The following is a 24,706-nucleotide window of genomic DNA, read 5'->3' as shown; positions in this document are numbered from 1 at the left end:
CTGATCATTGTTATAGAGTGCTTACTCAGTAACAGTGGTCTACCTGTCTCTCCAGCTCTTTAATAAACAGAAAAGAAATGTTCAGGTGGGTGGAAAACTGTCAGCCAATCAGGAATGAGTACCCATTTATCGGCTTCAATTTTATAGTGTTCCAGTTTGAAATTTTGTCTGCCCAACTATTAGTGCCATCAATTCCATTCCATTTTCACTTGTTTAATCTGTATTCTGTGCAAGTTCTCTCTCCTGATTGGATGAAATAGGTATCCCGACCAGAAAATGCATTTTCTGTTTACTAAAGAGCAGGAGAGACAGGGAGACTGCTGTTACCTAACAAACACTATATCAATGAGTATTATCAGAATATAGAGCTATTTAACACTTATTTTAACAAAAAAATATAATTTACCCTATGCCTTTAAATAAAATGTTTGTTTTTGTGCCCCCCCATACCTATTTTTAGTTTTTAGTTTATTTGTAGTCAACCCTAATAACCTTAGTTGGGACTTATTTCTATTACATTACAGGTGCCTGTGAAAAAACATTTAAAACAATACGATATGTGACTGCTTCTAGCAGTGATTCCAGTCACAGCCAAAGTATTAAAGCTTATCCCAGTTACTCTGAGTTATCTTCCACACAACACTAGCCAACACTAGCATCAGCTGTGTGGCACCTTAATAGCTAATCACAGTGCCAGTTCTTGGTGTCTTCATTTGATTGTAATGGTGATAATGTGTTCTCGTCAAATTGGCCAGTTAGACTGCTTATTACCTCTGTTGATGAAGACTTCCCACCATCCACAGGTGACTGTGTCCAACAGGTGAGACACTGACAGAGGCTATGTCGCCAGTGCTTTGGGGCATCAAGGTGTATTGGTTTACTGATGGAGACACCGCACGCTGGGGTCTGAATGCGTTCCAATCGCAGCTTCCATCCTCTGTGCAGAGCCATGAGCAGGGCGTGCTGGTCTCCCTGCTTTACAGAAAAACAGTGATGGCCTCTCTTCTTGGGAAAACAAAAAAATGAAAAAGAAGTGCTTAGTACAGCCGAAAAGACAGCTGGTCCGATCCAAACAGAACACAATGAAACAGAACTGACAAAGTGATTCAGATCTTAATGTGGACCTATTTGTAGAACCAATATTTCAGCTGCCCTGAACCAACAGTTCAGGGGGACTCACATCAGGCACTTTATCTGTGTGTGTGTGTGTGTGTGTGTGTGTGTGTGTGTGTGTGTGTGTGTGTGTGTGTGTGTGCGTGCGTGCGTGCGTGCGTGCGTGCGTGCGTGCGTGCGTGCGTGCGTGCGTGCGTGCGTGCGTGCGTGCGTGCGTGCGTGAAAGCTCTTATTGTTAACTTACAGGAGAGGCAAAGACTGACACCCACATAACTGAGACACATATGCACAGATACACAATCATAATGGTGCGTGCACGCTCTCTGTCACACACACACACACAAGCACGCACGCACACGCGCACGCACACACACCTTGCAGTGCACCATGAGGAATGCCCAGTAACCCCAAAAGAAACTCCATTTGAACAGAAATGTTAATGAGATGCTGAACAGAGAGTGATATGTAGGATGATAAAGAGAAAGCAAAGAGGAGAACAGTAGAGACAGGAAAGAGGGGGAAGAGAAGGGGTGGAAAAGGAAAGGAAGAAGACAAACTATGTTGTGCAGGAAGACAAAGAGACAGAGAGAAAGAAAGTCATGCTGCATGACCTGCAATGTCAGCAGCCCAGCTGTGTGTGTGTGCACATGTTCAGTTTTACTGTGTTACTGGATTGAGTGACACGCACGCACGCACGCACGCACGCACAGAGACACACGTGTGTGTGTGTGTGTGTGTGTGTGTGTGTGTGTGTGTGTGTGTGTGTGTGTGTGTGTGTGTGTGTGTGTGTGTGTGTGTGTGTGTGTGTGTGTGTGTGTGTGTGTGTGTGTGTGTGTGTGTGTGTGTGTGTGTGTGTGTGTGTGTGTGTGTGTGCGTGCGTGCGTGTGTGACATTTAACCAGCAGCTGGTAGTATGGTAACGACGTGCTAATCCCTTACACCTACAGGTGTAAGGGAAGTATCTCACACCTGTTAGCATGCAACTTTGCTGTGCTTGTCTGTTTTCTTTTATTTATGCTGTTCATACAGTTGTTGTTTTGCGGGGTAAAAGAAAGTACATTTAAGAAAGTAAAGTATTTTTTTACCAATTAAAAACAAGAGCAAAAAAATAGTTACTAGTGTTATCCTATCAGTATAGAACGACTGACTTTTGTTCTTCACTTATAATATAATAAACATAATGATAATTACAATTATTATTATTATTATTATTATTATTACCTATGCTGCTGCATTGTCTGAAGGAAGCCAAACAAAAATAAGTTTTCCCTTATCTATCTGTACACAAGATGTAACAATAAAATACAACCTTGAACCTTGAACCTTTGGACATTAATGTTAACCATATGAACCCTAACGTCCTTTTTCTTGGCAGGTCATGCCAATTTCAGCCAATCAGGAGGAGAATACACATTTAACAGCTTCAATATTATAGTGTTCCACTTCCAATTTTATCTGTGCACTTCTTTGAGTCATCACTTCCAATTTCACTTGCTAATCCCAAATTCACTTGTTAATCCTATATTTTCCTGAGTTCTCTCTCCTGATTGGATAAAATTGGTATCCCGACCATAAAATGCATTTTCTGTTTACTAAAGAGCTAGAGAGACAAATAGACCCCTGTTACTGATCACTATAGCAATGATTGCTATCAGAACAAAAATATCACTTACTGCATTAACCTTAACATTTTACTACAACAAAAAATATGTTTTGAGAACTCACACAATTCCACATTCAGTTGTAAAAATAAGTTTGTGTTATGTTGGCCATTTAAAGTAGTTCTCATAAATCATATGTAAAACTTATATTTCAGAAACTTATGTAATGTCTGAAGTGAATACAGTCTCTAAAATCAGCAAAAAGTCATTATGATAATTTACTGAAAGTAACACATTGAAATTAATTTAAATTAACATTGTAAAACTGTAATTATGTAAATATATATTATTGTTTATTGCCATACCATATTGTTTTCTCTTAACAAGTGGATTATTTCTACTAAACCCTATTGATATACCAAATATAAGTGGAAAACGTAAAATTTCATTACACTGTGTTTACAACTTTTTCAGGAATACAAAAAATCTGATCAATTTACCTCAAAATCGTTTTGGTGGAATAACTTGACCTTGATGAGATGAGATGGTGAAATGTTGCGTTGAGCAAGGAGTAGTGGTAGCCATGGAACGGGTTGAAATAGCATTTGGCGACATCTGGAGTTTTCTTGGAAGAAATACGGCCAGGTTTAACCCCCACACTACCCTAAGCAAGGAGCAAACCAGACTAGAGAAAACCAAAGAGTTACTTATGCACAATTTATAATTTGGCGTGTTATAAACATGCCACTCACAAAGAAAGAAAAAAGATTTTAAAGGGGAAATTTATACCAACAGAGAGTAGGCTACAATGAGGCGGACAAGCAGCTAGCCAGACAGACAGACAGACAGACAGACAGGTAGACAGACAAACAGACGATCACAAGGACTGGGAGAGCATCCAGAACAACACAGAACAATCACTGGTTGTGTTTCTTGTTGGGGTATTCAGTCAGCAGGATTCCTCCACTCCTCCATCTTTTTATCAGTGCTCAGATACTGCTCAGTAACACAAGCATTGCACGAACATTTGTACACACACACACGCACACGCACACACACACACACACACACACACACACACACACACACACACACACACACAAACAGATACACACACAAAGAGAAGCACAATACTGTACAGTCTATGCGGTACACACAATGACACACATGCACAAACAAAAATAAATACTTTAAAATTATAGCACACCCACAACACAGACTTTCTCTCCCCATTATCCAATACAAAACACATAATATGTATTCTGGAATATTCTGCAAAAACATTGCATAAGTCATTAAAAATAAATTATTATTATTATCATTCAATTGCGTTGTGAGAGGGGAATACATGAATAATATAATTAATAATGTCATCTATTTTGAAATGCCATTGTTAAGCAGGATTTGAATGGTGGAATGATGACAGTAATTCTCGTAGATACATTCACAGACATTTTATGGATGAGTTCCACAGGCCTAAACAGAATAAACAAATTGAATTAAAACACTAGTTTCAAAAGAAAACAGCATTAATACGTTTTTTTTAAATTGGTGACTTGACATACTTGACTTAATGGATATTTTTTGGTACAGAATGGGTTGCATAGAAAACCATAAAAATGCATTTTTAAATTTAAAAGGAAAAAAAAACTTTTTGTATTTCAGGGCAGAAGAGCCTATTTTGGATCTGTATTGGTGCATACAGAGAATCATATACACTAGTATGTAACCAATACAATCACACTGTCACCACTGGAGCTGATAATACATTGTGATGCTGGCTCAATATACCTTTTTTATTGCATGGCTATAGAAAAGAGTACTTCATATCTATATTAAGGCTTAGTTTATACTTTGACGCACAAAAAAAAAGCCTTAAAGCCCAATTAATTTCCCACCATGTCTGTGTTATTTTTTATCACACTGTTAGCTCGAAAATTGTACTATGGCATATCAATTAGGCTTTAACATAATCACTACTACTACTCTTCTACTACTGCTACTGTAAGACTTGACCAGCAACAGGGCAGACAGTGACCCACCCTGGATTGTATACATTAACCACTTATGCAAAAATAGCAGAAAAATTAAATATATACATATAATTGCAAATGTGGACGACTGGACGTCAGGTTGAACGTGGTTAAGAAATGGCCGTTACAGAGAAGGAGTGCAGGAGTCAATTATCTTATTGAGGTCAACCGTCCGTCACTGGGCAGGAAAGCTTGGCAGCAGTTTTGCGTCTATGGACAGTATGTGTTTCATTTCAACATGCTCCAATCACATTGACAACGTGTGCACCGTATGCAGGGATGATAATAAACAACCATAACCAATGCATCCTTTTAGTTCCAGGTAGTTACATGTCCAGCTGCTCCTGTGTGGCCACAGCAGTGATGAGGGCCGCACCTTTCCCACTGCCCTCCTCTGATAGGACGAAATTCACATGACACTGAGGAGCCAATGTCCTGACTGTTTCTTGGAGGACTCTGGAGAAACTGGAGGAGCAAAAAGAAGAAGTGTTTTTAAAGCTCTATATTCCTATAGTAATCGTTGCTATCAGTGTCTGTTCAGAATCAGTAACATTGGTCTCTCCATCTCTCCAGCTCTTTTGTGTGGTATATTCAGGACTACAAGTAGTTATTAAATATGAGAATATTACTACCAGGTTATTTTGCTATGACACATTAGTGTAATAATAAGGAACTAGATTAAAGAAATTGATGACTCACTCAAAATCTACTGTGCCAGCAAAGAGGACAGAGGTTGCCTAACAAAGGACTAATCAGTCCTCACATTTACATAGAGATGTGTGATGAGTACATCACCTGATGAAGATTCAAAGGCTGACTGAAATACTTTGATAAAGAACAGAGGGTAGTCATCAATGTAAATAGCACTAATCATGTGTTCCTCTTTTTTACTGATTCTCCAAGACAGGTCAAATAGTTGCTGGAAGCCAAAAAGCAAGCTTGTAAGAAACATAGATAAGATAATATAAAGTTGAGTTGCAGTATTTTTCCCTGACTGTGAAAAGCCAAAGGTCACCAGACTTAAGCAATGGCTAATGTAAATGTAACTTTTTCTAAGTAGACTCAGGATGAGAAATAGTAGACAATAGTCTTTCTTTAAAGTTTCTTTTCATAGAACTATATTTTAGTACAGATAAAGTCACAGTGGACAATTGTTTATTTACACTAAAAGCTCCAAACATGAAACTGTATTTTAAATAGGATTGTACGAGTGGAACTTTGGTTTACAATGATTTAAGGGAATACTTTTTGGTATTATTTTAATGTGTGTGAAATATTGAATGTGGATAATTGAACAAGGAGTTGTTTAACTAATGAAATTAAGTATCAAATGTATTAGTTATGATATATGCTTAAAAACTGAATACTGTTGTGCCCGCATACTAATTTGTTACACACCTCCCGGCAGCGGCTGCTGCAGGGAGTTAGAGCTTCTGCGATTGGATGATCGATCTGTCAATGAGAGGCGGGTGTTAAGACCCCGCCCCGGAGCCAGTAATGTGTATAGTATATAGGCACTGACATTAGACAGAAACAGTGCACAGTACTACATTGGCCTGGTACCTTGTTCGTCTTTTTGACAATAAAAAGTGATTGTTGAAACGATTCCTCCGGACTCCTCGAAACTCGTGATTATTTACACCAGGAGACATCTGCTTTTCCGTCTTTTCAAACAGGCGTAGACACCACATTTGTAAACAGAAAATACATTTTCAGGTGGGGATAACAATTACATCCAATCCGGAGAAAGAACCCCACAAAGGTTATCAGCTTCAATTTGATAGTGTTCCCCTTGCAATTTTATCTGCTCATTTTTGTCCCATCACTTCCAATTCCACTTATTCTGTATACTTTCTCTCTCCTGATCCGGAACATCGTTTTTTTTTTGGTTTTGTTTTCCAAAGAGCTGGAGAGATGGGGAGACCCACATTAATGAACAAACACTCTAGCAAAGATTGCTATAGGAATATTTTAACAAAAACAAATCACATACTCACCCACTTTGAGTTATACATAATGAGTTTTATCACATACCCAGCTTTTAATTTCCCTGGGAGAGGGAATGATAGAGGGACAGGGCGGGTGATAAGCTGATAATGTTTCTCTATATACTATAAGGAACACCTTATTGCTTGTTATACAGTAGGTGCAGAGTGAATCTGAGCCCAGTACAGGCTGTCATCAACTGTAGAGAGACCGAATGTGACAATGCAGCTTGCCACATACCAATTTGTCAAACGTAACATTTTAGCCAAAGGCATTTGTGAGAGTGACAATGCAAGCTAAAGTGCCAGTGCATTCTGAACTACCACGTGAGTGACCTCGCTGCTGATCTCACCATGCCAACATGGACAGAACTCGACTGCCAAACACAGTTGCTGTGGTTGGTTTAGAAAGATTCATGAGGAGACACTGGAGTTTATCCAGGCACAAAGGAACCAAAACACAGAGCAGAAAACAGCGACCTTCCATGGTTTACAGAATGACGAGGCTGGCCATGGTCTCGGTCAGCCAACTCTGTCCCCACACTGTTGGGGAATCTCAGTGAGACTAGCATTTAGTTTGGCTTTTCCTTATTGAGAGTAATGTTAATCAATTTATTCAAATAAAGTGTTGATCAAATACTACTTTCTCAGCTGAATAACTTTGTGTAACGACGAATGCCGTAGTGACAATCTATGTTGTTGTTGTTAGACCTACTGTGGGTGCAGTTTGTACAGTGTTCCATCAACGCCTACAGTGATGTCAAGATGGTCCAATGATCGGTTCTCTCTGATCTTATCAACCACAGCTGCCATTCCTGCCCCACACAGCTGGGCTGCACGGCGAGACACAGCTCCACACACCTGTATGGTAAAATAAGAAAAACAAATTTAATTATACTATAACATTAATTGATTACAGTGATGATTATATGTTTTGATTATATGGGAACATTTTGATTAAAAGGATTATGCATTTGAACTGCAGTTTACTACAAAATATTGTCACACTGGTTAGCATTAATTCATTCATTCATTCATTCATCCATTCATCTATCCATCCATCTCCTACTTCTTTGACTATGATACTGTCATCACAGGTGCTGTCCAGCCCCAGTTGTTGCAGGATGGATCTGACCTGCAGTAGAGCCAGACGGTCACTAGAGAGAGACAGACATAAATTAGAATTACTTTATAGACACACACAGATACAGCACACACTAGTAGCGGGACAGACTTAAAGACCAGCTTTTCGTGACCATATTGTGATGTATTTACTAGTGAAGCAGTCAATCAGCGATTATGTGATTCAAACTCTGTGTCGTGCACTGCAACAAGGCAGTGCTAAATAAAATGTATGTTACTGCAACGCCATTTGGGGTTGCAGTAGCATTAACGTTTCTTTTCATATGTTTGTTAACAAATGTGTAAAAACGTTTGTTTAGCTGCGTCTGTTTGTAATGCTGCTTCTGCCGTCATTGTCTGAATTCTACAGAGTGGCACTGTCCTCTAGTGTCTAGCATATGGTAAGCTCTAATTGAAAAACTGATTGACAGGTGCCTGTCATCATATTATCGATTGAAATTGGTTAATACCTGCCGGTGTAATCACACATTAAGTTTTTGTTTGACAGAAAGAAATTAAGATCAGACTTCTAGTGACTTTTGGTAGAAAAATTGACAAAAGGTTTGGGATCTATTGATAACTCCCTCACCACGGATATGCTCTAAAAGTGTAAAAAAAATATCTAAATTTTCATTTCAACTGGTTTTTAACACTAGAGGTTTGGGCCGCTATGCGGCCCTCACATCTAGAGTTCTGGCCCTCACACCTACTTCGCACCGCCAATCTGACTGACGCCATGACGACACATTGAGGTTTGACAACACACTCTATATTTGGGCGTAGCTGGATTGGGAACTCCATATATGGTTATGGCTGAGTAATGGTGACAGGAACACGACATCAAAGGTTAGCCGGCTGGCCGGCCGGTCCTCCCTTATGCCAATTTTAATATACAGTAGGATAGGATAACCACAACAGAACGAATCTCTAGGTAGTCACTCCTGTAAACAAAACACTAACGCGTAGAATGCACACAAACAACAAATCCCCAATAACACAGCTCTTCTCTTACCTCTCAATCTGCGACAGGTACTTTGTGTGGAATATCCCAGGTGTTTTTAAAGGTTCAGTGACGTGCCCTCTGAACAGCAAGCCCCTCCTGGTTAAATCTAAAAGGACCTGCCGAACCACCTCTCCTAGATACAGACCACTAGTCAGCTTTTCAAACCTACACACACACACACACACACACACACACACACACACACACACACACACACACACACACACTGCTGTCACTATTACAAAATTTCAGTTGATGATTAATTATCATACAAATTGCTATTAACAGTTGTATTGTGTTTTTGGCATTGAATATTGAACATTGAACATTGGAACATACAAATTACATCCAAAATGGCACAGGGCAGATATGACAACAACTGGCTACACTAGAATATAGTAAGAAATTACTGACATATTTAATAATTTTATACTTTAAGAAAAAAGGAAAGTGAAAATAAAAAGCGTAAATAGCTGATGTACAAGCTTGTAGATGAATGAACTGTTGATTGTCCACTGGACTGTGAAGGAAAGCTGAGAGTGGGGTGAGGACACGCTAAACGGTTCTGGTGGGATTTGATCCAAGGCCAGCAAAATGCTTTGCTCAACTAGAGACTGCTTTCCAACTGGGTGGAAACAATAAGAACAGTGTTTCCCCAAAATTGTGTCCGACTCATCCATCAAGTATCCTGTACAGTGTAACCTTTTCTACAATTGTTTTCTTTTATTCTTAAAAATAACACAAAATGTAAATTGAAAACTTTTTCAGGGAAAAGAAAATCATTATATATCTTTTTATTTTCCGTAATTGCTATAAAAAAATGGGGACCAAGAAAAGACCACCGGTCAATGAAGTGTAGGGTTTAACCGATTAATGTTTTCGTAATTCGTCTCTGTCGGGTGGAAACCTGTGTCCAAAACTACTTTTCAGGATTCAAATTCAAAAACAGCTTAAGTAGCAGATCTACAAACTCAAAACACGTCGCTTAGGCCAGTGGTTCTCAAACTTTTTCGTGCCAAGGACCCCCAAATTCGCGAACCCCCATCTGAATTTCATTTGTGCCAGGGACCCCCAGAAGAGAAGATTTATGTTATAAAATTCAAAAAAATATATATAAAGAAAGAGCTTGTAGATCTGCTATTTTTGAATAGCCAACATATAAATGGTTTAAGTGGTTAAAATATTGTGACGCTGTATTAATTACTTTTGCTGGGCACCCCTGGAACCCCCTCAAGGGACCATGAGGGTACCTCGATCATCCTTTTGAGACCCTTTTCTCTTTGCAGATGAGTAAGGCTGGGAACGAGGTTATTTGAGACCCACTGGTGTAGTGTGTAGCAGAGTGTTTCCAGTGAGCCAACATGCACAATACCTACCAGCCAGGGGCCCAGGGCTACACAATACCCTGAGTCTGTTTGACCAGAATGGAACAGAGCCCTTAATTAGTATCATCGGTAACACCTGTCAAGAGATTAAGGAAGGGGCTTGATTTCGTTCCATTCTGCCTGCTGTATGTCTATGGCATACATCTAGCCATTGAACCCAGAATTGTTAATTCCTCTTTCAGGGTTAACCTTTAAATCCAATGTCCAGACTGAACGGGGAAAGTTGTAACACGTCTAGAGGTTACACAAGACGTACAGTTTTCTGACCAACGACACCATGGTAAGGTTTTCTTTTAGCCTATTCCTAATACTTGGTAACTTAATTATGTGTTAACAAACTTACATTTACTTACTAACATTTGTCTCTTCAAAGCCTCCGAGTGATGAGTGGGAGAAAACAATGGCATTTATTTAAAAGTCCTAAAAACCTTTAATTCATCCCAGATTTAGACCTATTTATTTACGTGTGTGTGTGTGTGTGTGTGTGTGTGTGTGTGTGTGTGTGGCGTACGCTTACGCTCCTGTAGTGATGAATCTTGTTGTTTTGAAATATCGTGTAAATGTGTTTGTTCAAAGAATGTCAAGGTAACGCCATTTCACACATGTAGTTACGATTGTTCTCCACCAGGCGGTGCAAAAACTTATTTGTTGCCCATCCCATGTTGGTGGAAATGGATCACAAAGGTTTAACGTTGTACAGATAATTATTTCAGAATAGGTAATGGCTAGTAGGTGAATTAATGATCTCTTCTGGTTTTGTTAATTAGAGAATAAATACAACTTTAGTCTATTGCTTTAAACGGCATTTTGATCGTCCGGGTCCTTTCAAAGTTGTTATTGGTTTCTGGTGAGCCACGTGACCAGGAAGCGGTGTCGCGTGCCGGAAGAGAAAAAGCAGACCTACAAACCCATAACTCATGGCATTCGTAAGTCGTTGTGGTGTTATAGGTCTGCTATTATTCCGACGAGCGACACCGTCACCGTCGTGCGACGAAGTATACATCGGGCTTAACGGTTTTAAACTTTCGTTCTTATTGTCTTATGAAATATTCGACTCCCCGACGTCATTATAGCTCCTTATTGCCGAGCGTTGTTCATATTAATTAGTGTTACGTGACGCTTAAAATATACATACATGAATCACAACGGTGATTGTTATTGCTGGGAATCACTATCCTAGTCCAAACCCATTATGGGTATCGCTTCTCGGCCTTTTGGCTAAGATCAAGTGTAGTATCTGCACAGCCCAAACCACTTTTTTTCAAGAAAACTTTTGAATGTTCTGAGTCGATAAGTCATAAGTCTCCATTCTATGAATGTATGTATTGCAAAATGACTGTAATTGATTTAATAAAACATTTCGAAAGAAAAAGAAAAATCTGTTCTTATCAGTTTAATATCTGATACGTCCCCTACCCGGGGACCATATATTAAATTGATTTTTGGAACTGGGAGATGGAATAGGGGCTTGCTCCGTCCACTCCACGCATCGACCTGGTATTGCAGTACCTCCAGGAACGGTGCACCCCCCTCTTGTTGTCAAAAGAAAATCACTTTAAATAGAAATATCTTGCGTTTCATAAGGACATGTAAATTATTCTAAATATATTATAAAAGCTTATGATGTGACCTATTTTTTCACTAAGGAAAAGACCTGGGAGGTGGCTGATGACAATCTGCAGCGAGGAGGTGAGGAGCTAATGAAGGATTTTAAGGGGATGAACTTGGATCATTCGAACTATTGTTTGGTGACTCTAACCATGTACAACCCCCATGTGACCGCAGAGGACATTGTGGGGTTCCTCTCTGGCTATGGGGAGGTGGACATTGAGACAGCCACAAAAGTGTTTGATAAGAATGGGTTCTGGACAGGGAAGCGAAAGCTTCAGGTTTTTTTCAACACAGACCCAGAAGGGCACGATGGTCTGGCCCATCCCCCTGCCTTCTTTGCCATAGGAGAAGAGAGGGGCTACCTGCACTACTTGAGGCAGCCCCCGTTCTGCAAGAAGTGCAGGGGGAATGGGCACACGGAAAGACAATGTGATGGTAGTCCTTTTCCCAGGGCCTGCTGCGCCTGTGGGTCCACGGACCAGCTGGTAAAGGACTGCCCGGTGAAGGGTGGGGCAGGTGGTGGTGGACCTGGAAAAGAAGGAGCTGCCAATACTGGAGGTGCTGGGCCTTCCTCTCAGGATAGAGGGGGGCTTGAAGCGCCCAAAACCGACAACGCCGGCAAGTGGTGAGAAGGAGGCCCCAGCGACGGCCGCAAGGTGCGACGCTGGGCCTTTCTCTCCGGGCGGGGAGGGGGGCCAGAAGGCCCCACGGATGAGCAGGGAGAAAGAGGCTTCACCAGTGGCCCCTAGCCACAAGACACCTGCTTACTGTAAAAATTGTATGTCGGATGAACATTGGGTAACAGATTGTCCTGAACCCAAATGTAAGAGATGCTTCGAATGTGGGACCTGGTTAGGGACTGCCCACAGAGGAAAGCAGGAGAGAAGGTGACTGGTGGGAGGGTTGTGGGTTTTGACACAGGCCAGCCCCCCTGCCTTTTTGGCCCCAAGTCACCAGATACAATGAGTAGCCCAGGTGACACTGGGTCTCTCTTTACACTTCAGAGAAAGGTTTTGTACTTTTTGTTTGGTAATGAAAAAGAAAGGAAAAATATGATTTTGTATTTTTTGTTAAAGAGAAAAAGAAAAAAAATCTGTTCTTATCAGTTTAATATCTGATACGCCCCCTACCCGGGGACCATATGTTAAATTGTTTTTTGGAACTGGGAGATGGAATAGGGGCTTGCTCCGTCCTCTCCACGCATCGACCTGGTATTGCAGTACCTCCAGGAACGGTGCTCCCCCCTCTTGTTGTCAAAAGAAGGTCACATAGATTCATCTTGCGTCTCATAACGACATGCAAATAATAGTAAATATCATCTATATATATATACAATATACAATTTGAATCCTGCGCCATGTCGGTTGTCAGTATGTATACGACGCCAGTGTGACGTAATCTGACATCACGATGACAACGCCAGTGTGACGTAATCTCACGACAGCATGACATCACATGACATCACATCCTACCTATAAATTCTAGGATGCCGTCAGATCGCACCAGTTCGACGGCTTCCATAGTGGGTTTTGGTCATTGGAGAGGTGATGCACGTCACCTCTTTCTGAAGTGGGTACTTTCAAAGCCTGCCGTGGATTTAGGAGAGCACAAAACTCTCTCTCACACTGTGAGGTGCCTGTAAGGTGGCACTGCAAAGTGAACGACGCGTCACGCTAGACGTTCGAGCCGCATAGCGGCCCGAACTTCTAGTATTATAAAAGTCAGAAAGTCCATAAGGCATTCGTAGCCATGATCATTTGAATCTGAATATATTATATATGTCATTGTCAATAAAATGAATTTAACTTAAATTAAATTTAAATTTATTTTCACTTATAAAAGTATCGAATTAAAATACAAGGTAGGCTCACTTATAAAAGTGTTGAATTAAAATACACGGTAGGCCCACTTATAAAAGTGTTGAATTAAGCCCAAGTGTTGTTGCCGCTATAGTAAACACTAAGTTTCTGCACATAATTATGGTTATGCCATGCTGAAGTTGCTAGTCTGCTGAAGGCTTCTTCCGATTTTATCTTATTATGTTGTGACACAGTAGGTCTTGAGGACATCACATAATAGCATTTCGATACCTGCGAGTAGTCCTAGTGACAAATAAATAAACCTTGATTCTTGAAATGGTGATATGACAACATTCAGCCACTAGATGTCGCTGCACACCTTTCATTATGAATACATCCTCTAATAATTCATTGATACTTTCCACAGAGTGGTGAGCATCTTTTCTCAAACTTTGTCCAATGAGGTGAAATGATGTTCAACCTAAATGGAACCTCTGCCTGCTTGTGTCATAACAGAACAACTGTAATCTACCCTAACTGTTACTGTACTCTTCTTTGAATTCTAGTTGAATAGCAGTTCTAATTCTAGTTGAATAGCAGCGTATCAACTGATGTTGAAAGACAAATACATTTTGTGTGTGTGTGTTTGTGTGTGTGCGTGCATGTTTTATTCAGTGAATTAAAGTTACACTTAAATCAGTAGTTCTCAAACTTTTTCATGCCAAGAACCCGCAAATTGATATATATTTGGCTGCAGACACCCATCTGAAAATATTTTGTGCCAGAAACCCTCAGAAGAGAAGTTTTTTTTTCCCAAAATAGCAGATGTGATGCACTGTGAGCTTGTACATCTGCTATTTTTGTAAAAGCCAAGGTATAAAATGCTTTTGTGTGACGCTGTAGTATCAAGTATAGGGCATTAATTTACGAACAAAACCACAAAAAGTTAGAATATGGAGATGGGAGGTTTCTGCTAGCCTGGTAAAGCCCCTCCCTCCGGAAAATCTCATTTGAGATTTCCGGAGGGAGGGTTTACCAGGCTAGGTTTCTGCCCGACAGCGACAAGTTGATGTTTTACAGTATGGAGCTACAGCAGGGCTCTCTAACCTCTGTTTGCCGTGGTTGAATGACTGCTGATCCACCTGGCTGTCATACTGGTTGGTGATGTCATCGAGGCAGCCGTCCTCTCCCAGACTCCCCCACTCTGTGTTGATACACATCCTCTGCTTGTGTCCAATCTTCTTCTCTCCCTCTGTACACACTTCCTTCTGAGAGCAGAATGCAATATCCTTTTTTTTAACCCATTCAATCCGGGAAAGCATCTGTGTCATTTTAGATTTTAAGTTTTTCTGAAAACTCTTTGGGTGTAGAGCAGTGGTTTAGAACAGTGGCTCTCAAAAATAGCAGATGTACAAGCTCAACATTTTTGTAGAATCGGCCTCCGGTATTAATGGTTTAATGTTATTTTGGGGGGGGCTTTAGTTGACATTATTTTACAGGTATACAGTAGAGAGAGAGAGAGAGACAGAACACACAGAGAGAGAGAAGGGGACTCATTGACAAGCAGAAAATGTCTCGGCCGGCCCCGGAATCGAACCGGGGCCTTGTCAATGTGTGTCAATGTAAGTAATTTATTTTATGGTCAAAACAAATCTGGATTTGACCTTTAAACGCGTAATACTGTGTGGATAACAATTTGTCTACTGAAATACCTTCTCCTCTCCTTCTTCCATCCTCTCCTCTCGCTCCAGCTTTCCTCCCATCCTGCCAAGCTTCTCGATGTTCCTCAGCTCCTCCATGTAACAAACATTACTACCCGTCCCTGTGGAACACAAGACCGCAGTAAGATTCTGAAGGAAGAGCCACTGTTGCCACTCTACAAGCCTTTTTTTGGATGGTTGCTAGTTTACTATGCAGATATATTTTAGTGACTTGTTTTGTTGTTGTCTCCGCCAGGCCGAAAGGCATGGCGAGAGTATGTGTTGCCCCCTGGCCCTGTCCGTCCGTCTGTCCGTCCGTGTGTCTCCGTGTGTGTGTCCGTGTGTGAACAGCTAATCTCCGGCACCGTTGGCTTGATCGCAGCGAAACTGTGCACTCACACACTCCCTGGATGCCAATTCAGAACCTCTGCCCCAATTTTTTCTCATGGGCCTTTTATAGCACCACCAGGAGGCCGATTTGTGCAAAACATATTTCTTGACTGTACTCCTACAGATCTTTTCCAAAAATCACGCAAATCGGTACACAGTATCTCTATAGTCATTAAACGAAACGGGTCTTTCAGATTTTTCATATTGCATCCTGATTGGCTAAAAATGGCTTCCAAAGTTTGCAGGAGTGCTCCATTTTGAACAAAATGCCTCAAATCATGAACACAGCATGCAATTTCCGTGAAACTTAGCACGCACATTCCCATTAGGCAGAGGAACAAATGCCATTTGAACATTTTCAAATCAGCCTCATGGTGGTGCTATAACCGGCCGATTTGTGTTTTTACCTAAAGTTTGCATTAGTGGCTTGTTTTGCACAAAATTCCGCAAATCATGAACGCGCCATCCGACTGCGGTCAAACTTTGCAAATTTTATAGCGCCACCAGCAGGTCTAATTTAGCTAAACAAATGTTTTCAACAAAATGCCTCAAATCATGCATGCAGTCAGTGTCCGATTGCCGTGCAAGGCCTAAGAAGAAATGGCACCCTTTTCACATTGGCCTATTATAGCGCCACCAGGAGGCCACAATAACCTACCTGACCTGGCGGAGACCTGTGCTCCGAGGAGCACTTTATCTAGTTTTATTTAGATTTGTTTTTTCTTGACCACATATCTTGTATATATGTAATTTAGAAAGCATGTTGGAGGTTGGATGTTTACCTGGTATCCTAGTTTCTTTGAAAGCACTACATTGTTTTCTTTGCACTCTACGTATGTGACTATTTACCTTGTTTGTTGACTAGGGGTCATGCTTACTCTGATTCGCACTTGTAAGTTGCTTGTGAACTTGTAGATCGTCTATTTTCGGTGGGCGACACCCGCACACAACATAACAGTATAAAAGAGATATTATGCTTACCAGCTATAAGTCCAATCTCACACTGTGGGTCTTCATAGGCGCAACTCATCATGGTTCCAACCGTGTCATTTACAACCGCAACTATGTCCAAGTCAAACTCCTGTTGGACAAACACACAGGCTATAAAGTGAAATTCCTAGATGACAATTGTTTGTACAGTACGGTGAGGCAGGAAACAAGCCTTTTACTTTGCTGCACTCATCATCTCTATAGTGTTGTGACTTACATTCCGTCTCTTGATGGCATCTCTCAGCATGTCCACCACATCGTGTCCTTCACAGTCTGTGGCCTTGAAGCCTTTTGTCCAGCTCACTAATGTTCCCTGCAGAACAAACAATGAACAAATAAGATCACACAGTAACAATCTACATGGACATACACACTCTGGCATTAATATGCAGCTATGTAAGTGCATGGCTTGCATCATGCCATTAATCATTTTGGAACATTAAACAATTTTCTCAATTTCTTTCAAATAAGTTACAGTTAGAGTGTTCCCTGTGTTCTGCCAGCGCTAATATGTGTGTTCCAATCATACTGTATCGGAAGACATGAGTAAAGAACAGATTGATTTAATAACAGATAATTGCTGTTATGCTAGAACTAACTTTTGGTACAATCTTTATTAATGACCATTAAGACAGTCATGCATGCAAATTACTATTGCCAATATTATATTGTAAGGAAACTGTAGTTACAACAAACTATACCTAAAAGTAAATGCACTCAAACTCCACACACACGTTACTAAGATATAACAGGAAAATGTGACTCTGTACCGAGTCAATGGCTTGCTGCTGGCAGGGGAAGGAGAAGGTGAAACCCAGAGGAAGACGAGCATTCTTCATCCCCATGTAGTCCAGGAAGTCACTGATACACTGGACTATATGGTCAAACAACTAGGGAGGCAGAGGGAGGGAGGGGGGGTGGGGGTCATGGTTTGATGATTATGTAAAAAAAACTTGTCAATTAGCCAATTTAATTGAATCTGACTGATTTTATTAAGGTTAATCTCCTAATGCCTGGACTAAAATATTTACAAATCATACTTTAATTCAACCTAATATTGGGTGTGTCCATAAGATGAAGCAAATAAATCTGTATTTAATTCCACCTCCTCTCCTGTGCCTTGCATGATCTCCAGTGGTATGGGGTAGATCTTGTTGTAGAGTCGTACAGAGCCACTACCAATCTTCACCAACAGAACTCTGAAATTGGTTCCTCCCAGATCCAAGGCTAGGTATTTACCATGCTCTAGGAAAAACAAAACATGGATGCAAACGTTTAAACAATATGCTCAGAGAACAACTGACTATCCATTCACCCAAAAATAAAAAATCAATGTTATGAACAGAGTGAAAATATTATCTCATAGTTTTTCCTCACAACAAAGTGAGCTAGAGGTTGTCACAGGGTCATTAATCTGAGTCTCCTGAAGCTCTCACTTACAGCAACATCGGCAGCCATATTTAGTTTGTTTCTATATAAACCTGGTTCATTTCATTGTCAGGCAGAAGCCTTGTTTCCAAATTTCAACTTGGTCATTTAATGCTCTACTTCGTCATACAAGAGTGTCAAGCAAAAGTAGTGAAAATAGCTGATCTACAAACGTTTCGTTTCCATTTTCTGAAAAGTGACGGTTTTGGACATACAAGGTTTCCACCCTACAACGATTTGTATTTCAAGACAGATGTGACAATGCGTCTAGGTCAGTGTATATCACAGTGGGGTTTGACATGCTGGTCTCTAACCTGTGCCATCAGGGGTACGGAACACAAACGACGGCAGCATCTTTAAGGCGGAGGGGCCGTTACTCTTTAACCCGTTCTCTAACCCCGCCCTCATTCTGGCCTTGACCAAGCTAAGCTGCTCCTGGGACAGTTTGAAGGAGGACAGCGTCTTGTCCACCTGCAGGTGGTATTAGCATACACTTGAACACAACAAGCCAATGGTATTAGCATACACTTTAAACATCACTACTATTAGCACAGAATTAAAGAACAATCAGTGACATTAGCAAATACTTCTCAGTCAGTGTTATTTGCAAAACAAATATATTTTTCAAATAAACCAATGGTCTGAGATTTTAGCATGCATGTTTTCAAACCAGGTGCCAGATATATCCGATATATTAGATATATTACCAGATATATCAGTTATTGTATCTATCTATAAATGCACAGAATCTCTGTGATCGGTCAGACCGATCGTCCCACTCGGCATCGGATTGGTGGTTGTCTAGACTGGAATTATCTAAATTTGCAAATCTCCATATCTGTCTATCTGACCCTTTTATGCCCATATATAGAGAACTCTGTATCTGTATGTCTGTCTGTCTGTGTCCCTTTTATGCCCATATATGGAGATCCCTGATGTCATCAATATGACGTCAGTCTGAATAGCCGATCTATGCATGAAATCCACAGCCAGCTAACCTGTTGTCTCTGTGATGCCAGTCTCTGGGCAACAGCCGTTACCACGGCAGCGCCCTTGCTGCTGCCACTCTCTGACAGAACAAATCGAACATGACAGTCAGGAACCAAGCGGCGCACCACCTTGTGGAGACGTTTAGCATACCTGCAATTATTTATTACACATTATTACTTTTTTATCATCATATAGTCCAGTATGTTCCAGTATTACTAGTTCTCTCTCTAATATTGTATAATATTTTAAGAAGTAGCTACAGTAGGGGAAACTTGTGATTCAATTTGTCCCCATTTTCATGCATGTTTGCTTCAAGTGCAGGCCTATAAGGCTTCACATTTTGGTACTTACTGTTAAACATTAATTTAAATCAAGGCCCTGCACCCATTCTCTATACTCTGATCCATGCAACATGCTTTGACCTCTTTGTGAAAGTTCTGATGCATGTGTGGTGTTTCTATGAACACCTACTGTGGAAGTGTCCTGTAGACGGTTCCATCCACCCCCACTGTGATCCTCAAGGTCTTCAGCTTTCTGTTCTGTCTGACCCGAGTCAAAATGGCTGCCAGCCCAGCAGCAACTAGATTTGAGGACCTGAAGGAGACTACCGTGCAGACGTGCTGCACCGCAATGCAGTCATCAGACGATGGTGTCAAGTCAAGATCCAGAAGAATGTCTCTTGTGTTTGTCAGCCCATCTTTATACCTGACAAAGACAAACAGATAAGACAAACCAACAGTACTATTTACAATTTTAGTATTGACTGACTTATTATAGACAAGGACGGACGAACGGATGGATGGATGGACGGACGGACGGACAGATAGATAGGTCTTACTGTTCCATAGCTGCAATGTGTGCTGTGGTTATTTTCCCCTTGGTTCTCAGAGCGTCAGAAACATATCCGTCAAACAGCAGTCCTAGTTTGGCCATTTTCAGCACAACCAGCCTGACCAACTCTCCCATATAAAGGCCACTGACAAGCTTCTCAAAGCTACAGTAGGACAGAAAGAGCCAGAGCCAGAAACGAGAGAAACAGACAGGAATAAAAAACGACAGTTACTTTATATATTGTGTTGCAAAAAAGGAAATTGTGATATTATTTGGCAATGAAATGCTATACTATGCTACTGTAAGTCATATGAGTTGACATAATTCATGACATGACACTATGTTATACTATGTTATGTCCTGTTATAGACCAGTTAAATTAAGTGTTAAATGAAACACTACAGTTGTTTCCCAGGGTTCCTGGAGGCTGCGTCAATCTCCCTGTCGAACTCTGTTATGTAATCCTTCAGCATCCCGTCATCTCCGAAGGCCCCCCACTCTGTATTCACACACATCCTGCCCTCGTCTCCATCCACCTGCTCAATGTGACGAAGCTCCTCCATGTAGCACGCATTGGTACCCGTACCTACACACACACACACACACACACACACACACACACACACACACACACACACACACACACACTTTTAACAACTAGAGGGTGCACCAAGCTCTTTCAAAAACGTAATTATCCATTCACTACTGTACATAGTTTTCAGTACTGTACATAGTTTTCTTTACAATAGTATTGATTATCAGCTAAAAATAATAAGGCCACTGGTTTGAGTGAATAAATATGTCTGTCTGTGTGCAGGGTGTTGCTGAAAATGAGCATCTGTGCTCAGCAACTTTCCCTGGGTAAATTAAGAATAAATATAAGATAGAAACATAATACACTTTTGAAGAGAACAGATGTTTCATGTAAACAAATGTTTACATGAAGAAACATCTCAGAGGATATCTGTGCAGATGTATATCATGTCCCACTACCAATGATTATGTCTCCTCTCCCTGTTGGAGATGGTTAGAATTAGAAATGAGATTCACAGCGTTTGACATCCAAAGAGTGACACTAACCAATGATGAGACCCACTTCACAATGCTGGTCGTCAAACCCACAGGTCATCATAGTCCCCACTGTATCATTGACTAGGGCTAACACCTCTATGTCCATATCCTGAAGAGAGAGAGAGAGATCAACTCTGTATCGTTGTTTTTTCATAGGTTCTAAATATATGTGTATATATAATTATCTTAAAATAATAATTAGTAGTTTTGCTGGGTGTTGTGATGAGTTATGGGTAATGTAGTTGATGGTGTTGTACAGTAGTGATGTCCCATACCCCGGTCCTGTTCATTGCTTCTGTGAGGGCCTGCACCACATCTTTACCCTGGAGGCCGCGGGCCCGGTAATTTTTACTCCAGTTCAGCAAGACTCCCTATAAAGAAGGGAAGAGCGGAGAGGACAGGACAATCTACAATATAGGCATTTAGCAGCCACTCTTATCCAGAGTGAAGAGTGAATCAGAGTAAGCATGAACGAACCCTAGTCAACAAACAGCAGTAAGTAGTCACACACAGTAAATAGAGTGCAAAGGCAATAAATGCAGTGCCTCAAATAAACCAGGATACCACGTAAACATCAAACCTAGCACCTGTCTAAACAATATGCTATCAAAACAAGGACCTTTTATCAAGGTAAGATGGATTCATAAGCCCCATGGGACACTTTATTTCACCAGCACAAATTAGTAACTCGCTCCTCAGCTATGTTTTTATCACTTCATTACTATTAGTGTTTTCAGCACTCCCATGACAACCATGTTTTGTACCTCTGCGTGAATAGACTAGAGTAGAAGGCAGCCAGGTACAGTACATGCATATTGGTTTTACCATGTAGTGTCACTTACCTGGTCCAATGCTGTCTGTTGACAGGGGAAGGAGAAGGTGAAGCCCAGAGCATGTTTGTCCTCCAGGCTGATGTTCTTCTGACGGAGGAAGTCCTTTAGACACTCCGACACATGGTCAAATAACTGACCCCAAAACAGATGGAAGGAGAAATAGACAATATGGATCATTAAATGTGAGAGACAGATATAGACCCCACACACACACACACACACACACACACACACACACACACACACACACACACACACACACACACACACACACACACACACACACACACACACACACACACACACACACACACACACACACACACCTTATTTAATATTTAACCAGTACATTATACCATTTTGCGATCTTCGTCTCTCCTTCTCCTCACCTCAGTTCCCTTCCCATTGAGTAGCTCCTTAGGCATAGGGAAGATCTGCTCCTCCATCTCCACTCCTCTCTTTCTCCTCCCTGCATCCTCTCTCACTTTAACTTGGAGCACCTTGAACCTGGAGCCTCCTAGATCCAGTGCTAGGAACTCACCTTTCTCTGACAGTTGAGAGAGCGAGATAACAAGACAGACAGACAGACAGACAGACAGACAGAAGTATTTACTGATTAACCCAACTGTATCCTTTCTGGGAGTTGGTGTTTTGGACCAGAACACAGTGTTGCAGAACCTATAAAATTAGTTAACTTTCAGGAGGTTTACTGTTTTCTTTCTCTTTTTTTTTACATTAAAATACTACAAAGCAGAGTTAGACAGGAAATAGGCGAAGAGAGACGGTGAGTGACACGCAACAAAGGTCGTCGGCATGGTGATTCGAATCGAATTCGAATATTAGAGCCTATGTGGTATGCGCCTGAACCGCTAGGCCACTGGGCATCCAGAGGTTTACCGTTTTTAACAACACAACGTTTTTGTCCGGACAAGTCTAACTTATTAGACTTATGTTATATAATTAAAACCTATTTGGACCAATCAAAGTTAAAATAAGTTAAATTAAAAGAAAAATAGGCTTATATAACTAAGTAAGCCTGGAAAAACGATGTACTTTTTGTTTGATTAACCGTCAAAATAAGATAAACAATCAGTTTGGGTCATTGGTCCTCCTAAGAGTCCTCTGGTAAAGTCACCTGAGCCATCAGGCGTGGAGCGGACGTGTGTCAGCAGCATCTTAACCGTTGCCGTGGAGTTAGTTTCCACAGAGAGCCCCTTCTTCATTTCACCTAAGAAACGAGTTGAGATGTCCATAAGCTGGTCATCATTGAGACGCATGGAGTACAGAAACCTGTCCACCTGTAAATACATTTAAAAAAAAGAAACTTATAAGTAACTGATAAAGAAGGAGGGAAAGGTTTTCCATCACGTGAAAGCTGTACTACAGAGGGATTAAATGAACCGAGAGACAGAGAGAGAGAGGGAGAGGGAGAGAGAAAGAGAGAGTATCCAATGCTATTCAGGCAACCTCAATCCTCAGTGGTAACTACGGGTCCATTTGGTTATTTCCGCTCTCAGTAACTAATTGATACATATTGATAAAATAACACTGAGGATTTTACTGTGTAATAGACTGATGACTTTCTTAAAATCCTGTCAGCAGGTTTCAGAGGAAGAGTCCTTCCTTCCTCCCATTAGTTCTGAAGCTCATGTTCTTTGTTCTCCATCCTCCAGGCCAAATAAAACAAATACAAAATAAAGATGTCTGGAGAGGTTTTCTTAACCCATTGTAACCCAGAATGCAAGGCTGCTGTACTAAGGTTTACCAGTTGCCACAATAGTGTAAAACTATTATTTTGCAGTTGTATGCTGTCATGCTTCAAGGCTCGATCGTTGCAATACATTTCAGAGTGAAATGTCTAATCCAGTTCTCTAGCATTGTCTCTCTTCAACAATGGACAATCAATGGAATCCAATCTGAAAAGATTAAATGGGGAGTGATCATACAACATGAAGGATGACACAGACAGACAGACAGACAGACAGACAGACAGACAGACAGAGTATGCGCAGTCACTGCAGGTGGGGCCACAAAAACAGAAGAGAGTGAGCTAGATATACTGTAAAGTATCTCTCTCTCTCTCTCTCTCTCTCTCACACACACACACACACACACACACACACACACACACACAAACTCAAACTGTCACCATAGTGACACCTTTAGGGGACAAGGTCCTTTTGGTCAAACACCTGACTGGGTGCCAATGTGTGTGTGAGGGTGGGTGTCCCTCTCCCACCCTAAAAATGAGTAATGGCATTGCCTCTGAAAAACGTTAATCATTTCTCAGCAAAGACATTCTTCTTATCTCTGAATCAACCCACATAAGTCACACAGATGAGAGATCTGTTAAAACAATGAGCTATTTCATCAAATAGGCCTGCCCTGTTATCTCTCATGAATTATGTTGCACTTCCTTTGGGCCAATCAGTGAAATACATTTTCTTCTCTACTCTACTATAAGACAGAAGATGATTCTTACAACTTCACTGCAAGTTTTGTTTGTCAGAAAAAAATGTTATACACCAGTGTTTCTTACCTTCTTTGTGGGATCCTCCTGTAGTTTGGAGAAGTAAAAGGAGAGAAGATGAACAGCAAACATCTTGACTAGTAATCCGCCACCATGCAAGTCTTGTTTCTGCAATTGTCAGAGCAACCCTTCCTCAGTGTACAATGAACACAATATATATATAAAAACAGGTATCAAGATTTAAGTCTTCTCTCTCTGTGAACATTCAGTGTGTGCCTTGTCTTTTCCTTCCCTTTCTAGAGTGAAACGGTTCTCGACCGTCTCGTTTACCTGCTGCTAGCTGACTGAATGA

At 40.9% G+C, this 24,706-nt stretch overlaps 1 protein-coding gene across 1 annotated transcript in view; it reads right to left on the bottom strand.

The window, feature by feature from the left end:
• hkdc1 (hexokinase domain containing 1) overlaps positions 1-24,486 on the bottom strand; it is a gene marked incomplete at both ends in the record, with an annotated part of 27,702 nt that extends 3,216 nt beyond the window's left edge. The window contains 21 exons of the mRNA XM_084055149.1: positions 5,077-5,211; positions 7,447-7,592; positions 7,801-7,888; positions 8,866-9,021; positions 14,759-14,901; positions 15,364-15,473; positions 16,723-16,822; positions 16,949-17,044; positions 17,502-17,621; positions 17,837-17,976; positions 18,474-18,630; positions 19,158-19,299; positions 19,621-19,854; positions 19,988-20,143; positions 20,383-20,566; positions 21,061-21,160; positions 21,327-21,422; positions 21,894-22,016; positions 22,274-22,431; positions 23,020-23,182; positions 24,424-24,486. Coding sequence (XP_083911275.1) covers positions 5,077-5,211; positions 7,447-7,592; positions 7,801-7,888; positions 8,866-9,021; positions 14,759-14,901; positions 15,364-15,473; positions 16,723-16,822; positions 16,949-17,044; positions 17,502-17,621; positions 17,837-17,976; positions 18,474-18,630; positions 19,158-19,299; positions 19,621-19,854; positions 19,988-20,143; positions 20,383-20,566; positions 21,061-21,160; positions 21,327-21,422; positions 21,894-22,016; positions 22,274-22,431; positions 23,020-23,182; positions 24,424-24,486 — 2,810 coding nt within the window. The remainder of the gene's footprint in view (positions 1-5,076; positions 5,212-7,446; positions 7,593-7,800; positions 7,889-8,865; positions 9,022-14,758; positions 14,902-15,363; positions 15,474-16,722; positions 16,823-16,948; positions 17,045-17,501; positions 17,622-17,836; positions 17,977-18,473; positions 18,631-19,157; positions 19,300-19,620; positions 19,855-19,987; positions 20,144-20,382; positions 20,567-21,060; positions 21,161-21,326; positions 21,423-21,893; positions 22,017-22,273; positions 22,432-23,019; positions 23,183-24,423) is intronic.
• Between the last annotated feature and the right edge of the window lie 220 nt (positions 24,487-24,706).

The sequence above is a fragment of the Gymnoscopelus microlampas genome (assembly GCF_963454915.1).
Source record: "Gymnoscopelus microlampas genome assembly, chromosome: 1".
Lineage (NCBI taxonomy): Eukaryota > Metazoa > Chordata > Actinopteri > Myctophiformes > Myctophidae > Gymnoscopelus > Gymnoscopelus microlampas.
Note: the sequence above shows the minus strand (reverse complement) of the source record. Positions and strands in the feature narration are given on the sequence as shown.